The sequence below is a fragment of the Astatotilapia calliptera genome, chromosome 2, assembly GCF_964374335.1.
Source record: "Astatotilapia calliptera chromosome 2, fAstCal68.1, whole genome shotgun sequence".
Classification (NCBI taxonomy): Eukaryota; Metazoa; Chordata; class Actinopteri; order Cichliformes; family Cichlidae; genus Astatotilapia; species Astatotilapia calliptera.
Window position 1 is genome coordinate 20,970,183 of NC_137423.1, and position 15,581 is coordinate 20,985,763.

The 15,581-nt window shown below is 41.1% G+C and overlaps 2 protein-coding genes across 8 annotated transcripts in view; both read left to right on the forward strand.

Moving 5' to 3' along the window:
- Window positions 1–640, forward strand: part of LOC113033077 (mitogen-activated protein kinase kinase kinase kinase 4) — a 55,505-nt gene extending 54,865 nt beyond the window's left edge. For all 7 annotated transcript variants that reach the window (XM_026186399.2, XM_026186417.2, XM_026186428.2 and 4 more), the window contains one exon: window positions 71–640. In XM_026186399.2, coding sequence (XP_026042184.1) covers window positions 71–154 — 84 coding nt within the window. In that variant the 3' untranslated portion in view covers window positions 155–640. The remainder of the gene's footprint in view (window positions 1–70) is intronic.
- A 5,931-nt stretch (window positions 641–6,571) lies between these two features.
- The window catches only part of myot (myotilin), a 32,069-nt gene continuing 23,059 nt past the window's right edge, over window positions 6,572–15,581 (forward strand). The window contains exons 1-5 of the mRNA XM_026186441.2: window positions 6,572–6,741; window positions 13,025–13,057; window positions 13,307–13,493; window positions 13,700–13,762; window positions 13,887–14,028. Of these exons, the coding sequence (XP_026042226.2) occupies window positions 13,050–13,057; window positions 13,307–13,493; window positions 13,700–13,762; window positions 13,887–14,028 (400 nt within the window). The 5' untranslated portion in view covers window positions 6,572–6,741; window positions 13,025–13,049. The remainder of the gene's footprint in view (window positions 6,742–13,024; window positions 13,058–13,306; window positions 13,494–13,699; window positions 13,763–13,886; window positions 14,029–15,581) is intronic.

The window sequence follows — 15,581 nt, forward strand, 5'->3', positions numbered from 1 at the left end:
ACAGCCTCACTCGCTTTATTTATGCACCGTTTGTTTGATTTCAGTTCCTAAAAGCACCGTCTTGTTGCAGGTTTTCTTTGCGTCGGTGCAGTCGGGCGGCAGCAGTCAGATTTACTTCATGACTCTCGGACAGAACTCTCTGTTCAACTGGTAACACTGAGACCAGTTACCTCTGGGATCGACTGGTGGGCGTCTGCCTTCATTGTTCTGGGTTATCCTGGTGATGCTTTGTTGTGTGTTTTTTGGCTTTGTGCTGACCTGCGTTGACCTCCGTGAAGTGGTGGATACCATTGCAAGAGTCTGCTCGATTCCTCCATCCGTCCCTCAGCCTTGTGCAGTCGCCATGTTAAACCATTATGATCAACGATTGAGCTGGTCAAAAATCCGCCTGCAGGAAAAAAGCTTGAATTCATCGCTCCATCATCGACTAGTGACGCGTGGATCACAGCACTGACGCCTGGACATCATTTGCAGCACAAACACACATCCACAGAAATGTTCAAAGGTACAAGCAGCTGTGCCAGCGTCTTTTTTCCTTTATTTTACGTGACGCTTCACCAAAACAGAGGGCTTCACGTGGACGGTTGTTCTGGGATTTCACATGAACACCTGGCTGTTTGTTCAGCGCCTGGATTTTTTTTTCTTTTTTTCAAGAATCAATTATGACTTAATTATGTGCTTAACAAGTATTTGATTGTGTGCATTTTAAAATGCCCAGCTCTGATGCTTTTCTGGATCATCGGCATCCTCACACCTGGATCACAGTTGTTGCTGCACACACCAGAGAGTAATCATCACTTAATTTGTGTTTGTCTGTCAGTAGCTTTGTTCACTCTGTACATCACCTGGGCATTTAATGAAATGTGGGCTGCTTCATATCATTCCATCTTTGTTGCTCGTGCCATGATTACGTCCTTGGAGCAGTTTTAGATCCACAGTGTTCGCTGCCTGTCTGCAATACCTCAAAACTGTTCCGGTATTTATGAAGTCCTTGAATTGATAGAATTGCTTTTATCAGAGTGGTAGAACCCAAACAAACTATCATATTACTGTACTGACTCATGTTCTAGTTTATTAAATACATATCACTATTTTATTTAATATATAGCACTATCAAATGTTAGATAGGAATTATTTTCTCACGCAACTAGTCTGCAAATTCGTTATGAAGTGAGGAAAAAAAAAATACTGATGGGTATATTTGCTGCGTTGCATAGTTTGAATTAGTTTGAATATATGTTGCTAGCACAGCCCCTCCCCTCGGCTCTAAGTGTGAGAGGTCAGTCTACCACAGAACTGGACCACGTCATTTAAATCGCATTTCTTTTTGCAAAGGACCTTAAAAGCCATTTACCATAAAAGGAGCAATTTAAATGTGCAGCATAAATAGTGTAGATAAATAGAGATATAAAGCAAGTATAACTCGCTCTTTTTTTGTATAGCTTGTATATAATCCTGTAAGATGCACTGTTTTCTAAATATTTTATTACACGCCATCTTTACATATATGTACAGAATTGCAGGCTTACGAATGTGAAATTCAATCTTAAAACCGAGTCGTGCATGCCCCCCACGGTCTTTGATTGTGAATGTGAGCTGCTCACAGGACTCACAAACTTGGCTGAATCGTCTAAAATCAAATGTGAATTCTGTTTGTTTGATTTTCTTGTTGCGTGTGTAAGAAAGGTGTTTTGCACAGTTGCCCTCTTATACGCGTTACATCAAAAGCCATCCTGTCGTCAGTATTGAAGAGATCACTGCTAACCTTTGGATCAGTATTTGTTACACTACCCACTGTCGGACCAGTTTTTGATGGGGCAACATGTTGAAAATATAAAATATAGGATATGTAGTGAGTTGGGCCTCTTTGTCTTTTATTCAATGAGCTTCAAAGCAAGAAACCAAAGATGAAAGCTTTGATGTATTTGCTTCCTTGATTCTAACAGATTATTCACAAGTGACAACTGATCTCATTTATGAATCAAGTTATTAATTTGATAAACTCTTAGATCACCTTGGAAACTCACCCAGGCCCAAAGTGTTGCAACAAAATACACACAAGTCAATGTTACGAGTGTTTATGTATTAAATATCACAGATGTATGCATTAAGTATTATTTGCTTTGGTAAAGGTAAAGAAATCATTGCGGTTTTCTTACCTTCAAATGTGAATCTGAGTATTTATCCATTTTATTATTCTGTTTCTCCTCTACGAGATTTTGCTTAAACGGCTAACTTTATGTTTTTTACATTATCCTGCACACTCTTGAATTTTGTCGTTATCATAATTGTGCCAAATGTTTTTATATACATTGATACTTTAATTTTACTTTTATTATAGACTTATGACTTGTGAGAAATATTACAGCTGGTTCTGTGAGAATATTTTGAACTGGAAAATGAAATTTTTGTCTTATTGCTAAGTTTTAATCACGTCTTACAACGATTCTTTCGGGGACAGAAGGTGTTTGATTGTCTGACGTACTTAACAAATAGCTTAACGCGGCTATTGTGCATTAACATAGTGGATTGTGACCTAATATTACCAGGCTAAGAGGTGCTCGCTAACAGGGCCAAAATATGCCGTAACTATTAGCTAACTTGCAGCTCCTAGCTAATGCTGTTAGCTGTTATATGAAAGCAAAGCTTGGCTAGCAGTACCGAAATGAGTCACTTGTCTCATAAACAAAAGGACTTGTACACACGTAGCATACTTTGCGCTAATATTTACATAGATTCAGATTGTAAGGCACCTTAAAACTGTTATCCTTGTTTGAAGTGGATAACAACTGAAATTAAATTTGGTTAGATTAAATTCTGGCGAGCATGTCACGAGTAAATACACCTTACCTAGCTTGCTTTTTTTAAATTAACTTTTTTACCAATAATGTTAACATTTTTTAAAACCTGTAGGCTACTGTATATGTGGGTTTTTGTTTTAAGTATGGAATAGGACAAGTACATAGAGACTGTTGCTGTGCTAGCTTGTGGTCAGGCCTACAGGGAAAGGTGACAGTGTAGAACCGACAGCTTTGGTCAGGTTCCTGAGCAGGACCGTGGCCAGACTAGACAGGAGAGCAGACCAAAACCTAGTGCTCCACAGTTCTTATAGTTTTTGTTCAGCTCTAACTTTCAGTTATCGAACAGCCTGTATCTGCTCATCCTGCTTCCACACTCTGTCATACACCTTTAGGGTATATGCTGGGAAATAAACCAGCTCTAAAATGAGTTCTGACTCCATAATTCTCATTTGTCTTCAAAACTGATTAAATTGCAGAGTTCATTATGAAATTCTGTTACAATAACCACTTTTCTTTTACATGGTCTAACATTGGAATGATTGAGAGTATCTGTCTTTCTCTCTGGACTGCTTTAAGTAACAGCATATGAAATCAGCTCATCTGCAAGCTGACCAGTTTGACACCTAATAACAGTTTCCTTTTTATCAGGGTTTATCCATTTATGATCTTAAGCTACTCTTTTAGAGAATGAGGATATTTTTCTGGTTTATTTGAAGCAAAGTGCCTGCTGCTGCCACTCTTTGCTCCCTGTTGCTTAGCACTGGACGATCGCTGTATCACTAATGAGAGCGCGAGGGAACAGCGCACTTCCTCCTACACCTTCCACTGGTTAAAAACGTGATAGATTCTGTATCAGGCCTGTGGTGACTCACATCCTTAACTCTCCCACAAACTCTTTTTCTCTCACTTTTCACAACTCGTTTCCTCTTGCTGCCACTTTTCATCCCCTCAGCATCTTTTCCCCATCTTCAGCTTCATGCTCCCACCCCTGGCTGTCTCTTTAGCTTCCCACGTCCGCTTCCTTTTATTTCAGTTCGGTTCACGGAGACCTGTCGCATCAGATTGCACATCTTTATTGCACCAAGTAGATTTGCACAGCTTTTCAGATTAAAAGTAAGGTTTAATTGATGGAGATGGACCCAAACATTTAGCCCAACCTCGTTATTTCTCCGGATTGTGTTGCAAAGTAGGATGAAGCGTGATACAGGACGGGAAAAAAATGAATACAAAGCAGCTTGCGTTTTTGCAGTATTCACTTAAGTGTCAGCTGTTGTTTTCCACCCTGTGGATGTGATGTGTGGGAGAGTGTGATGAAAACTGGTGTTTAAAAAGGCAGAATTCAGTCTTCAAGGAAAGGAAGGACAAAGTTGGAGGAGGTAGTTAGGAGGTTTTAGTCAAGTGTCAATAGGAGGAGCGAGGAAGAGGCTTCAAGAGGCTTAATTTCTTTAAATAATACCTAGAACATATGTTTAGATATCTATATAGCTTTGGTTGTGATGAAGAGAAGGAGGAAGAGGATGTGAAAGGGGTGCTGACTGCATACATTGGCCTTTTAAGATTAAACATTTATTGCGTCATTCATCAATAAGCAAAATGATTTTCCTGGTGAATTTTGGGGGGGGGGGGGTGGTGATATTTTCCAAAATCCAACTAATTACATGTTACATACATGGTAGTCTGACTTTATTCTTTAGTTGGAAGTTTTTGGTGTTATTTGACCCACAGAACCGTTGTTTTGAGATTATATAAGACCAAATATTATATGGCTAAATATCTGAAAATATATCTGTCTGCTCCTGTGTCATTTATAAGATAATTCTTTTGATACTTTGGTATATTTTTGCACTGGACCTTTGTTTTATGCATTGTACACTGTACCCCTCATGCTTTGATACGAACGCACACTAACTCGTGTTTCCATGTAAAACGGTGAGGCCACAATAAATATGTTGAATCAAGTATCGTCTGTTTCTTTCTAGTTTTCACTGATAGGACGACTTTATTTAATCCACTGATGGGTTGATTTGCACGCTGATATTTCTGATCACACTGCATCTGTCAAAGTGACAAAATATGTTGTGTTTGTCCTTGTTGGCATCAACAGAAACATTCTGTCACTCATTTTCTAATGATGACTCTAATATACTGAAAAGAAAAAGAATATCACATATATGTTTTTAATGCATTTCCCCATTTAGAAAGGATCATTTTATTAGACTCAGATTCCTGTTGGCCAAAACTGAAGTAAGGATAGAAGCCACTAACATCGAGACATCCATGATTTCATCAGGCCACAACTGACCTTGTGCTTGGAGCTTATCTCAAGCAGCAGAAACCTGAGAAAGAAGAGGACCAAGGAGAAGAACCATCGTGGAAGGACAGGCCCCTGCACGGTATGTACCACTGGCAGATAGAGGAAGTTGCTGACATCCAGAAGTCCTACCAGTGGCTGGACTGACAGCACAGAGGCACTAATCATGGCAGCACAAGAACAAGCTCTAAGCACAAGATCCATAGAGGCTGGGGTCTATCACAGCAGGCAAGACCCCAGGTGCAGGCTGTGTAAAGATGCCCCTGAGACAATCCAGCACATAACAGCAGGGTGCAAGATGATAGCAGGCAAGGCATACATGGAACGCCATAACCAAGTGGCCGGCATAGTGTACAGCAACATCTGTGCCGAGTATAACCTGGAAGTCTTGAAGTCAAAATGGAAGACGCCACCTAGGGTGGTGGAGAATAACCGAGCTACGATCCTGTGGGACTTCGTAATTCAGACGGGCAAAGTGGTCATGGCTAACCAACAGGACATAGTAGTGGTGGACAAGCAGAGGAAGAGCGTGATACCGAATGACAGCAACATCAGGAAGAAGGAACACAAGACGCTGGAGAAGTACCAAGGGCTCAGAGAAGAGCTCGAGAAGATGTGGAGGGTGAAGGTAGCAGTGCAGATAACTGCACTAGTTATAGTGACGGGGCGATAGTGATAGGGAACAACATTGAAAATCTCTGTCCAGAAGAGCAAGAGCGCAGTCGTAGAAACAGCAAAGATGCTGTACAAGGCGTGCGAGCTCCCAGACCCCTCGCAGAGGATCTGTAGGGATCCTGTATGGATCAATGTAGGTTTTGCATATTCAGGCATGTATTTTAAACTATCCCAGAAGCTTCTATGTCCATTACTTTAATAAGTGAAGCCTTTTGGAATGAGATGATTCTGTTTGATGTACTCAGTATATTGCATCAGTTAGATCTATGTGAAATATGATGAATAAAGCCCTGATGAGCTGAGCTTGAGTGTGATCTGTTTTCCAAGGTTGTGTATTCACGTCTCCCTCCGTCTGTCCGACTCTCTCTGGTTCTCAGGTTTCTACCCAAAGACTCACTGGCACCGGTTGCAGGTTTTCTGGCCTCTGTCTCTCACACTTGGATGAAGTTTGGTCCGGTCATGACGCCTCCGCCACTTTTTGTAATTTCAGATGGAACAATATATCTTTATAGTTTGTGCAGCAACGTGCAACAAGCTAGCTCTGTGTCAGCTATCCATGGTCATTTGGATTTGGCATTAGCTGTGCACATTAGCACAAAGGCATGAGGCACCGGCTGGGGCAGACTTGAGCTTCCCTATTCTCTTTGACCATTAATTAACACTTCACTCTGCTCTAAATTTGCTCCTTCCGTACCCCTCTAACCAAACCCCACGTGGCTTCCTCTCACCCCCCCTCCTCAGCCTCAGATTCCCCCCTAACCCCGTCCCACACCCCAACCTCTTCAACACACACACACAAGCTCCTGCTTGTGGAGCGTCCAGTAACCAAGCCATGACTGGCAGCCACACAGTCATATAGCAGTTTTGGTTTTAACATTTGGATTTTCTGCTTGTTGGATCAATATATTTGTTGTTATTCTTGGTTTTGTGGCCTGCTGGGGATAAAGCAGACAGGTAAGGATGGGGATATTTTTGCGGAAGTTCACTTCAGATGGGTTAAAGATTGTGTTGAGGATGCAGAGCTGCCTGTTGCTTGTCTAAATTAAGCTAGGAGCATATGACACACAATTACAGCATGGAGGAACTTGTGCAACCCAGCTTGCATTTCAAATCATTAGCTTTTCGGTAGAGACATCCAGAAAGTTTCGCAAAAGTGTAAGTCCAGCATGTGTGGCATGCTTCAAGCCCTGCTCCTTGTCAGGATTCAAAGAAAAGAGAAAGCAAAAGTCAAGTTAATCAGATCATCAAATGGTGTAATTCATTTGGTCCATGGCCAATGAGATCCTGATACTGCAGGCAGTACTGGAGTGACTGAGTTTGCAGCCAGAAGGAAGAGGACAGCTGGAATGATCTGTCTAAAGTTATTTATAATTTATATGCTGCGTCATGTGCTATCTAGCTATATTTCATTGACAATAGTTACCTCGACACGCTATTATTTTAACTACCAACCTTTGTAGCTATGTAACTTCCTACCTACATGCTTATCTAATAACCTACCTTTCTACTCGCCTATCCATCTGTTGATCTACCTACTTACTTTCCCCTGGCTGCCTTCAGCTTCTAGTGACACCACTAAAGATTCTTTGTAGTTACTGTTACAAAACGGCATATATCAAAAGAGAACATCCCAATGCACATCTTTAAATTAGCACAATGATAGTCTTTGAAAAATATATAGGCACACTCAAAGACATTGGTGCAAACTATCCACATAGGATATCGAGTGCAGCAAATGAAGAGGGGAATTTAAAGGGTATAAATAAAAAAAGGAACTGTGTCAGTTACATGTCCTGCAGTGTGAGGCAACATAAGACATACCAGCCAAATTTGAGCTGTGTGTGTGTACAAGCCTGGCATGCCTGTGTGACACTGTGTTCAGCCACTGGGTTCTGGTTGGCCAAAAGAGAGATCAGGTGACCCAGTCTGCGCTAAATTGGTCCTGTGCACAGCCAAGCTGAGGAGGTAGGAGAATTGGAGAGTCATAGGTTGAGGACTAGGATGGTTTCTGGAGTGATGCAACTGAGAAAATTCAAAACGTAATTTCTCTTTGTTATCAGTAGTCCCTTTACAAAGAGTTGGCCTTTGAAATCACCTCTTCACTAAAAAATTAAGTCACTTATTGATAAATGGCTGAATAAGAAAGAAGAGCATGTGCAAAAAGGGTGTAGCTATTGCAGTATACAGTGTGTTAAGTCGATGAGTTGTACAGGGAGCAACAGGCAGGAATGATTTCCTGTGTGGTTCAGTGGTGATTTTTGGTAATTATTTGGTGTTATCCAACATTGTCTTTATCTTGGACAACATCCGCCTCTCCAACACCACTTTAAGGGAGTCCAACTCCATCCCCACAACATTACAGACCAACATACCCAACAACTATGTTGGGTATGTTGGTCTGCTCTGACTTTCTGCTCTGAATTCCGCAAAAAATTTCCAACTGGGAATGTCAAATTTCCGAATTCTGACTTATTTTGGAACGCACCAAAACAACCATTGTTACCAATATTAGCATTTAGCTTAAATTACTACTGTATCTGAACAGTCTCAGAGAAACGCTGGAGTGAACCAAGATTCATGCTGTTAGAGAAGATACAATTTAATTCCTTATCATATCCTGCTGCTATCACAAAACATCATACCATATACAGTATAAACTGACACTAATGCTACATTCACTTACTTAAGAGTCTTCTATTAATTACAAAGATATTTCCTGGAAAGACCCATGTATTAAATATATTTCTTAATGTACAACAATGAATAGTACTAGATTTATAGTTTCAGTTTTTCATAAATAACTAATAATAGCTGTGTGCAGTATGCATCATGTAATGCTACTTTTATCACAACTATTACAACTGAGTAAAGCAACAGTGTGTGCCTTTTTGTATCTTTTCTCTTTGCTGGTGTGCTCTTGGTCTGGTCACAGAGATGTATGGAAAAAGTTTAACATGATGTTTGTGTTTGTGCATTTTGCTTAGCCTGTTATAAACCTCCTACATTCAGTGGTTAATACATTACTCTAGATTTTTGGAGGGTACTTTTCAAAGCCCACAGGTTTATATAAAGGTTGCTTTGTTAGCTAATTTTAACACGGTCCACTTCATTCTGGATTTCTGCTCTAATGTGCCATTCCTGTCCACAGCTGAGAGCTGCTAGTGGCTGAAAGCTTCATGGTGTTGTGTACACCAAAGAGGGATCTGTTTAAATGAGCAAGGCTGGCTGTTTCTTCCTGTTTGTCAGAATCTCCTCGTCGACTGCAGGACAGCTCAGTTTTCTTTGATAACTGTAAATGACACATCTATACATGTTGTTAGTGTATAAAATAGATCATTTATGCTAATAACACAGGTTGGAGGATACGTTTGTGGCACCTGTTAACTATCACCATTCACCGTTTGTAATAGCAAACCAAATGACAAACAGTCATCACCATGACTCATCTCCAAAGGCTGGCTTTCTCCTGTCAGGTGAGAACAGGTGCACTGGAAATGCACTTACTGGAATACTGAACTCAGACAGAGTGCAGCCATCTTCCTCTTTCCCCGTGTTACAGAATCAGTGGGCTCAACATGCTGTTAAAAATACCAGCCATGATTCTTCATTGACACATCAGTGAGCAACACGGAGTCGTGTGCCATACGCATTAGCAAGCCATATTGACAAATTACATGCAAATGTTCAGAGTAGCAGTCTGCCGTAATAGGGACCTACGATTGGTCTAAAGTTATGTGATTTTACATATGCATTATACTGTATTAATGCTTCTCACCACACAGACCAGTCACTGTATTCAGAGCTCTGGTGCAGGAGCCCACCGAACTCCTGGCCATGTTTGACTGGGTATGGCTTCAGGGAAACAGGAGGTCTGAGATGGGTAGCATCTTTCCTCTTTGAGGGCTGCTAAAGGCCAACTGGCAATAAGCTTCTGGACGATCTAGTGATGATGTTTGTTCTCCTTTGGATTCATGTTTTAACATCTTCTGTCAGTCTGGACGTCCTTTCGTCTCACTTTAAACTTTAGGCACTTAGAAAAACTTAATAATCTGAAGGCATGACAGTCTACATCGGACACCCAGGGAGGGAGGTCATACTGAGAAGCCTCCAGCAAGTTGCATTATGGGAAATGTAGGGTCTAATACTGCTCAGTCTTCACCTACACTAAAGCAAAAAGGATGCCACTGTCACCCGTGTCTTTGATTTGCCTGCCGTCAGATAATATCAATGTTACATCCTTGTTTGGGACGTCACTGAACTTGGCTGTCACTGCTTGTGTGCCTCTGTCCATCTGTTGCTTGCCAGGTAGTGGATTTGTTGCACTGCATGAACTTGTCCTGTCCTGTTGTCGCTGCCACAAATTCTGCAGTTATATAAGAGAGACAATTGATACAAAGGGTTTAGCAACAGTTGCTGTTGTATCAGCAGTGGGCTTTAGTACGCGCACACACAGCTGTTTGGAGTGATTATGTGAGGGGAAAACTGGATGTACACACGGATGTCATACATGCCTTAGTTGTTTCTTCTTTCTTAAGCTGTGATCCTCTCATTTAGACAATGTTTAGGCTGTGTTTATTTGACTGCTGTGACCCCATGTAGCACAACTAGTACAAATAGTAACCCAGCTAAGATGTACTGTTGTAGATTAAATGTATATAATTCTAGAGCAAAGACTTTTCTTTACCTCTGCGACTTCGACATGGAGATGTGTTGATTTATCACAGCTCAGACAGTCTGTGCAGTGCTTAGGAGGTGACAAAGTTTAATTTAGCCCAGAAACCTGAACCTCAGGCAGCTCCTTCTCTGAAACCAAGACAGACCTCCCAAGGCCGGAAGGCTGAGATCTGAGGGAGTCTTTTGGGTGTATGAGTCTCCTTATGCCTTCAGTTAGCTCAGATATGGCCATGCTGTTGCCAAACAAAGTCATGGAGAAACAGTGACCTGTTACAAGAGTGATTTGGTGCCCTGTTTGAGGAATCCAGTGTGTGAGCTCAAGCGTTTAAGCTTATATGTTTCCACGTCTAACTTTGAGTCTGCGTAAGCGTGCGTGACCATTCATTTGTTTGGGGATGATAAATAGTAATACAAAACATTACTGTGTTTGTATATCACCACCTGAAAGAAACAACAGATCAATAGAAATGCATGTAATCAAGCTTGAATTTAGCTGTATTAAATATAACTGCTGGAGGTTTCTTCCTGTTAAAAGGGAGTTTTTTCTTCCCACTGTTGCCAAGGTCTTCCTCAGAGGGGATTGTCTGATTGTTGGGTTTTCTCTCTAAGGTCTTTACAATATAATTTGCATTGAGGCAAATGTGGCTGTAAAATTTAATTCAAGGCAAACAAAGTGTTGTGTGTTAATTAGTTGTGAAATCCTGTTTTGAAGCTTTGAGTTCAGTATTATAAATGAGGGGTGGAAGTGACTGTGAAACGAACAGCTTGTCAGTTACAAAGTAGCTCCGTCCTGCCTTATTATCTGTTTTACTATCATTTGGACAAAACTTCTTCTTGTTGCAGTAAGATAGTTCTCTCCATTCTGGCCATTTGGAAGAATGCAGATTTAAGGCACATCTTTTTTTATACAGTCTATAAATTAAACCTGTCTAAAGTTTCACTAGACGTGAAATCTCATAATTACATAGGCTTTGTGCACGTTCATTGATCCAAACGTGACGTACAGTCCTGCCAAGATGTTGTTTTAATCAACACCCGACTGTGTGTCTTTTTTAAACAGGGGCTCATCCAGCTTTAATCTCAAGCATTTGTCTGAGGCGTTTTCTGGCCAGGGATGCTCTCAGAAGATTTTACTGATACCAGTGCCGACATCAGTTTTGTTTATAGGCCTACACATGTTCAGCATTAATCCAAAAATGTGTTACTTATTTAATGGTTTACACAAAACAGAAAGACAGCAGAAAGGAGGCTTACAATCCAGGAAATAATTATTTGATCTCTGGCTGAATTTTTAAGTCTGCTCACGTACAAGGAAATGAATAGTTTTTAAATTTTATGCTTGTTGCAATTTAATGGAAAGAGACAGGTTATCGACCAAAGACAGAAAGAAGTATTTCATCCCCTAAAATGCAGTCAGAACAAGCTCCCACAGATTGGCTCAATCAACCTACCAATCGATCAGTTACAGATTCGCTTGATCTCAACTCGTATGTATAAAGCACACCCGTCCACATGATCAGTTTCTTCCATTCCAACCTCTCCATCACCACGGGCAACACCAGAGAGCTGCCAAAGGACGTCAGGGACAAGGCTGTAGACCTGCACAAGGATGGACTGGACTAAAAGACCATCAGTGCGCTATAATGGATTGAAATCTTGCGATGCAAAGTCACCCTGCTCAAGAAGGCACATATACAGGCCCGTTTTAAGTTTGCCAGTGAACATATAAATGATTCAGTGAAGGGTTGGCAGAAATCAAAAATGTGAGAATGTGTGTGACCCAAAGAACACCATCCCAACACTCCAGCACACCTGTTTGAACCTGTTTTTCTGCTAGGGGTACAGGACAGCTTGACTAACATTAAGCCCCATTAAGAGGCCAATGGATGGAGCAATGAACCATAAAACCAACAGCCAGAACATTGAAGATGGGTCATGGATGGGTCTTCCAGCCTGATACTGACCCAAAACATACCGCCATGTCATGGAGTGGCTGAGCCCGTCTCCAGAGCTCAGTCTGACAGAAAATCTATGGAGGAACGTGAAGCTTTGAGTTGCTGAGCAGCAGCCAAGAAATCTAAAGGATTTAGAGAGTTTCTGTAAAGAGGAGTGGACCAAAGTCCGTCCTGAGACATGTGCAAACCTGCTGAACAACTACATGAAACGCCTCACCACTGTGCTCGCCAGCAAGGGTTTCTAAGCCAAGTATTAAGTCATGTTTATTAAATGAAATGAAACTACCTTCAAATTAGAGACTGTTCACATCTTTGTGAGTAAACTCACAAATTCAGCGGGAGATCACATAATTACTTCCCCACTGCACATGTGACTCGTGTGCAGAAGCAAACAAAAACTGAACCGTGTTTCGAACTGTTGGAAAAAACATTGAATTAATATGATTTAATGGGTTGGAATCTAATTCTTGATTAACATCTTATTAGTTGCTAAAAGTCTGTGCTGGTGCTTTGTAAAATGAAATGTATGTGTTCAGTCATACCTGCAGACACTCATTTCTACAACACTGTAGCACAGCATGTTTGAGAGTGTCCCTTTGTCTTTGCAGGACCTCTGTCACTGCAGCCTGGAACATGGAGCAGTAAGTTAGACCTGCACACAAACACACGTTTCCTTTTCATGAACCATAAGTAATACTTGACTCAATTTAACCTAATTTGATCATAAATCTTTACTTTAAATTTCTAATGATTGTAAGATGGAGACTTACTTTTTGTCCTTAACAATAAGGAAAGAATCCCCACAGTGTGACTCTGTATACAGACTTATGTCCTCACAACCCGAGGAAGCATCCAAACACAGATTTATTCATTTCATTATTGGCGATTAGAGTCCAGAAGGTGCAGAAGAAGACAAGCACCATGTCTCTGACCATCTCCTCCTCCTCTGCTGCTGCATCCTCCACTCGTGAGCTCTCCTCCTGCTCCTCCACCATCTCCTCCTCCTCCTCCTCCTCCACTCTCCTCGGTCAGAGACACTCCAGCCTGGTGCAGCCGCTGTGTGTCAGCCCTCAGAGGGTAATTACAGCCATTTAAAATGAGTCATTTCACCTCATTCGATAAAACACACGAGTATGTTTCATTAAGGGGATAAACTGGTTAAATAGCTAAATGTCATTTTAATGTCCTGTAATGTTGAAAGCAACCTTTTTGTAAATAAAGAAATGGACATGGCAAATGATTTTCAAACAAATTAGGTGATTTATATTATTCCATTTCCCCAGACTCAGAGTCCCATCTACAACCAGCAGCATTCAAGCAGCGCAGTGGCTCCCACATTTGTTAAGGTGAAATAAATGTGCACCCTTGTATTTGTTCATGAAAGTGCACAAAGAAAATCAGAAACCATACTCATATGAACCTGTTGTCATACCTTCTCTTGATCATGGTCATCATTGCTCCCTCTGCCAGTGTCTCCACGACGTGTCTACGGTGAAGGGTCAGCTGGTGGTCCTGGAGTGCAGACTGAGGGGGACTCCGCCCCTGCAGGTTATGTGGTACAGAGAGGATGAGCAAATACTGGACTCCGATGATTTTAGGATACTCCGCAAGAGTGAGTGTTTTCATACTTGCTCTGATTTTCCTAAATCTTGGTTCTAACATGTGCCCTCCATACCATTATAAGAGACAGTAATTAAAACTAGACAGCGGAAGGGGGTGATGGAATACACACCCTTCTGCACCTTAGGGTCAGACACACAGGGCAAACAGGATTTAAGCTCTGAAAAAAATGTTTTCCTAGAGAAAACTATAATTTGTATCGCAAAGATTTCTTCACCGTGACTGAAAGCCACTTCCAGTCTACAAAATATTAAATTTTCATATCTGTAGAGTTTATTATATTGATGTGGTGACAGTGTAAAGAATTTCAGTGAGCTGAAATTTGGGAGCCGATTTAAATGGACCTCTATGGGGAACAAACAGGGAGGAGGCTGCACTTTGATGGCATTTGCAAGGAAACCGTTACTCCTATGTCACTGAGGATGACACTGAATGAAAGAGGGCAAGGATAGTTACGTATATATATATATATATATATATATATATATATATATATATATTAGGGGTGCAACAATACACAAAATTCACGGTTCGGTTCGGTTCGATATTTTTTCGATACAAAAAAAAATGTTCATGCCTTTTTAATTTGTCATATATTACATTTTCACGGCACATTCCGCACCACATCTCTGTGCGTTCATCATTTGTTTGAAGCCAGCTCACCTCCTGCAACCACTTTTCCGAGAATACGTGCTTCTTTTGTGGTTTGGACTCCTTCTGATATTTGTTTGGAGGTGGAGGAAGACCAAAGTAATTGCTTAAAGGAGCTTCTTCGACAGAGTTCTAAACAAATATCTGTCCTCCTCCTGAAAATCTTATGTACGCAAACACGCGTTGCAACTTCTTATCTTGTGCGTGTTTTTTATTTTGACAGCGAAAGCGCACCTGCGGACCACTTATGTGCAGCCCTGGTTATTTAGCTCGGCATATTGCAGCCACAGAAATTCTTTTGTCCATGAAACCATAAAGCTGCACTTTCTTTTTGCCTTATAGTCTCATTTGTCATAACTTCTCCGTTTTGTGGTAAGCTTTTCTTTGGCTGTCACTTCTTCACCCTGACCTGTCTTATTTGGCTCAGCAGAACTAAAATATATATCCTGCTGCTTTTACACACGCACTCACATAATGCTCAGCGATTCTCTGCGCGATCAACCTCTCACATGTTTAAGCTGCGGGAGATTTCACTTGTCATGTTTGCATAGTAAGCTAACGATTAATAAGACAATGTCAGAGGAATTGGTGCACAAATTATCATCACTCACCAATCAGTGCTGTCGTTCTCTATACACAGTTCGTGCGATTGCAAAGTGAAAGCAAAAAAACAAGCGCAAATTCAAACACGACTTCAATATGTCACATATTGACAGTGGCTCACCGATGCCAATGACATAATTACCCAGCTACATTTCTGAAAGAATGCAAAAGCATTGACATATATTTTTCCTTCCTACGATAGCCCGATGGGCAGGGCAGAGATAGATTTTGGTAGCCCGACTGGAAAACTCGCTAGCCCTGGGACGTCGGGCTAGCGATATTGCGAGCCCT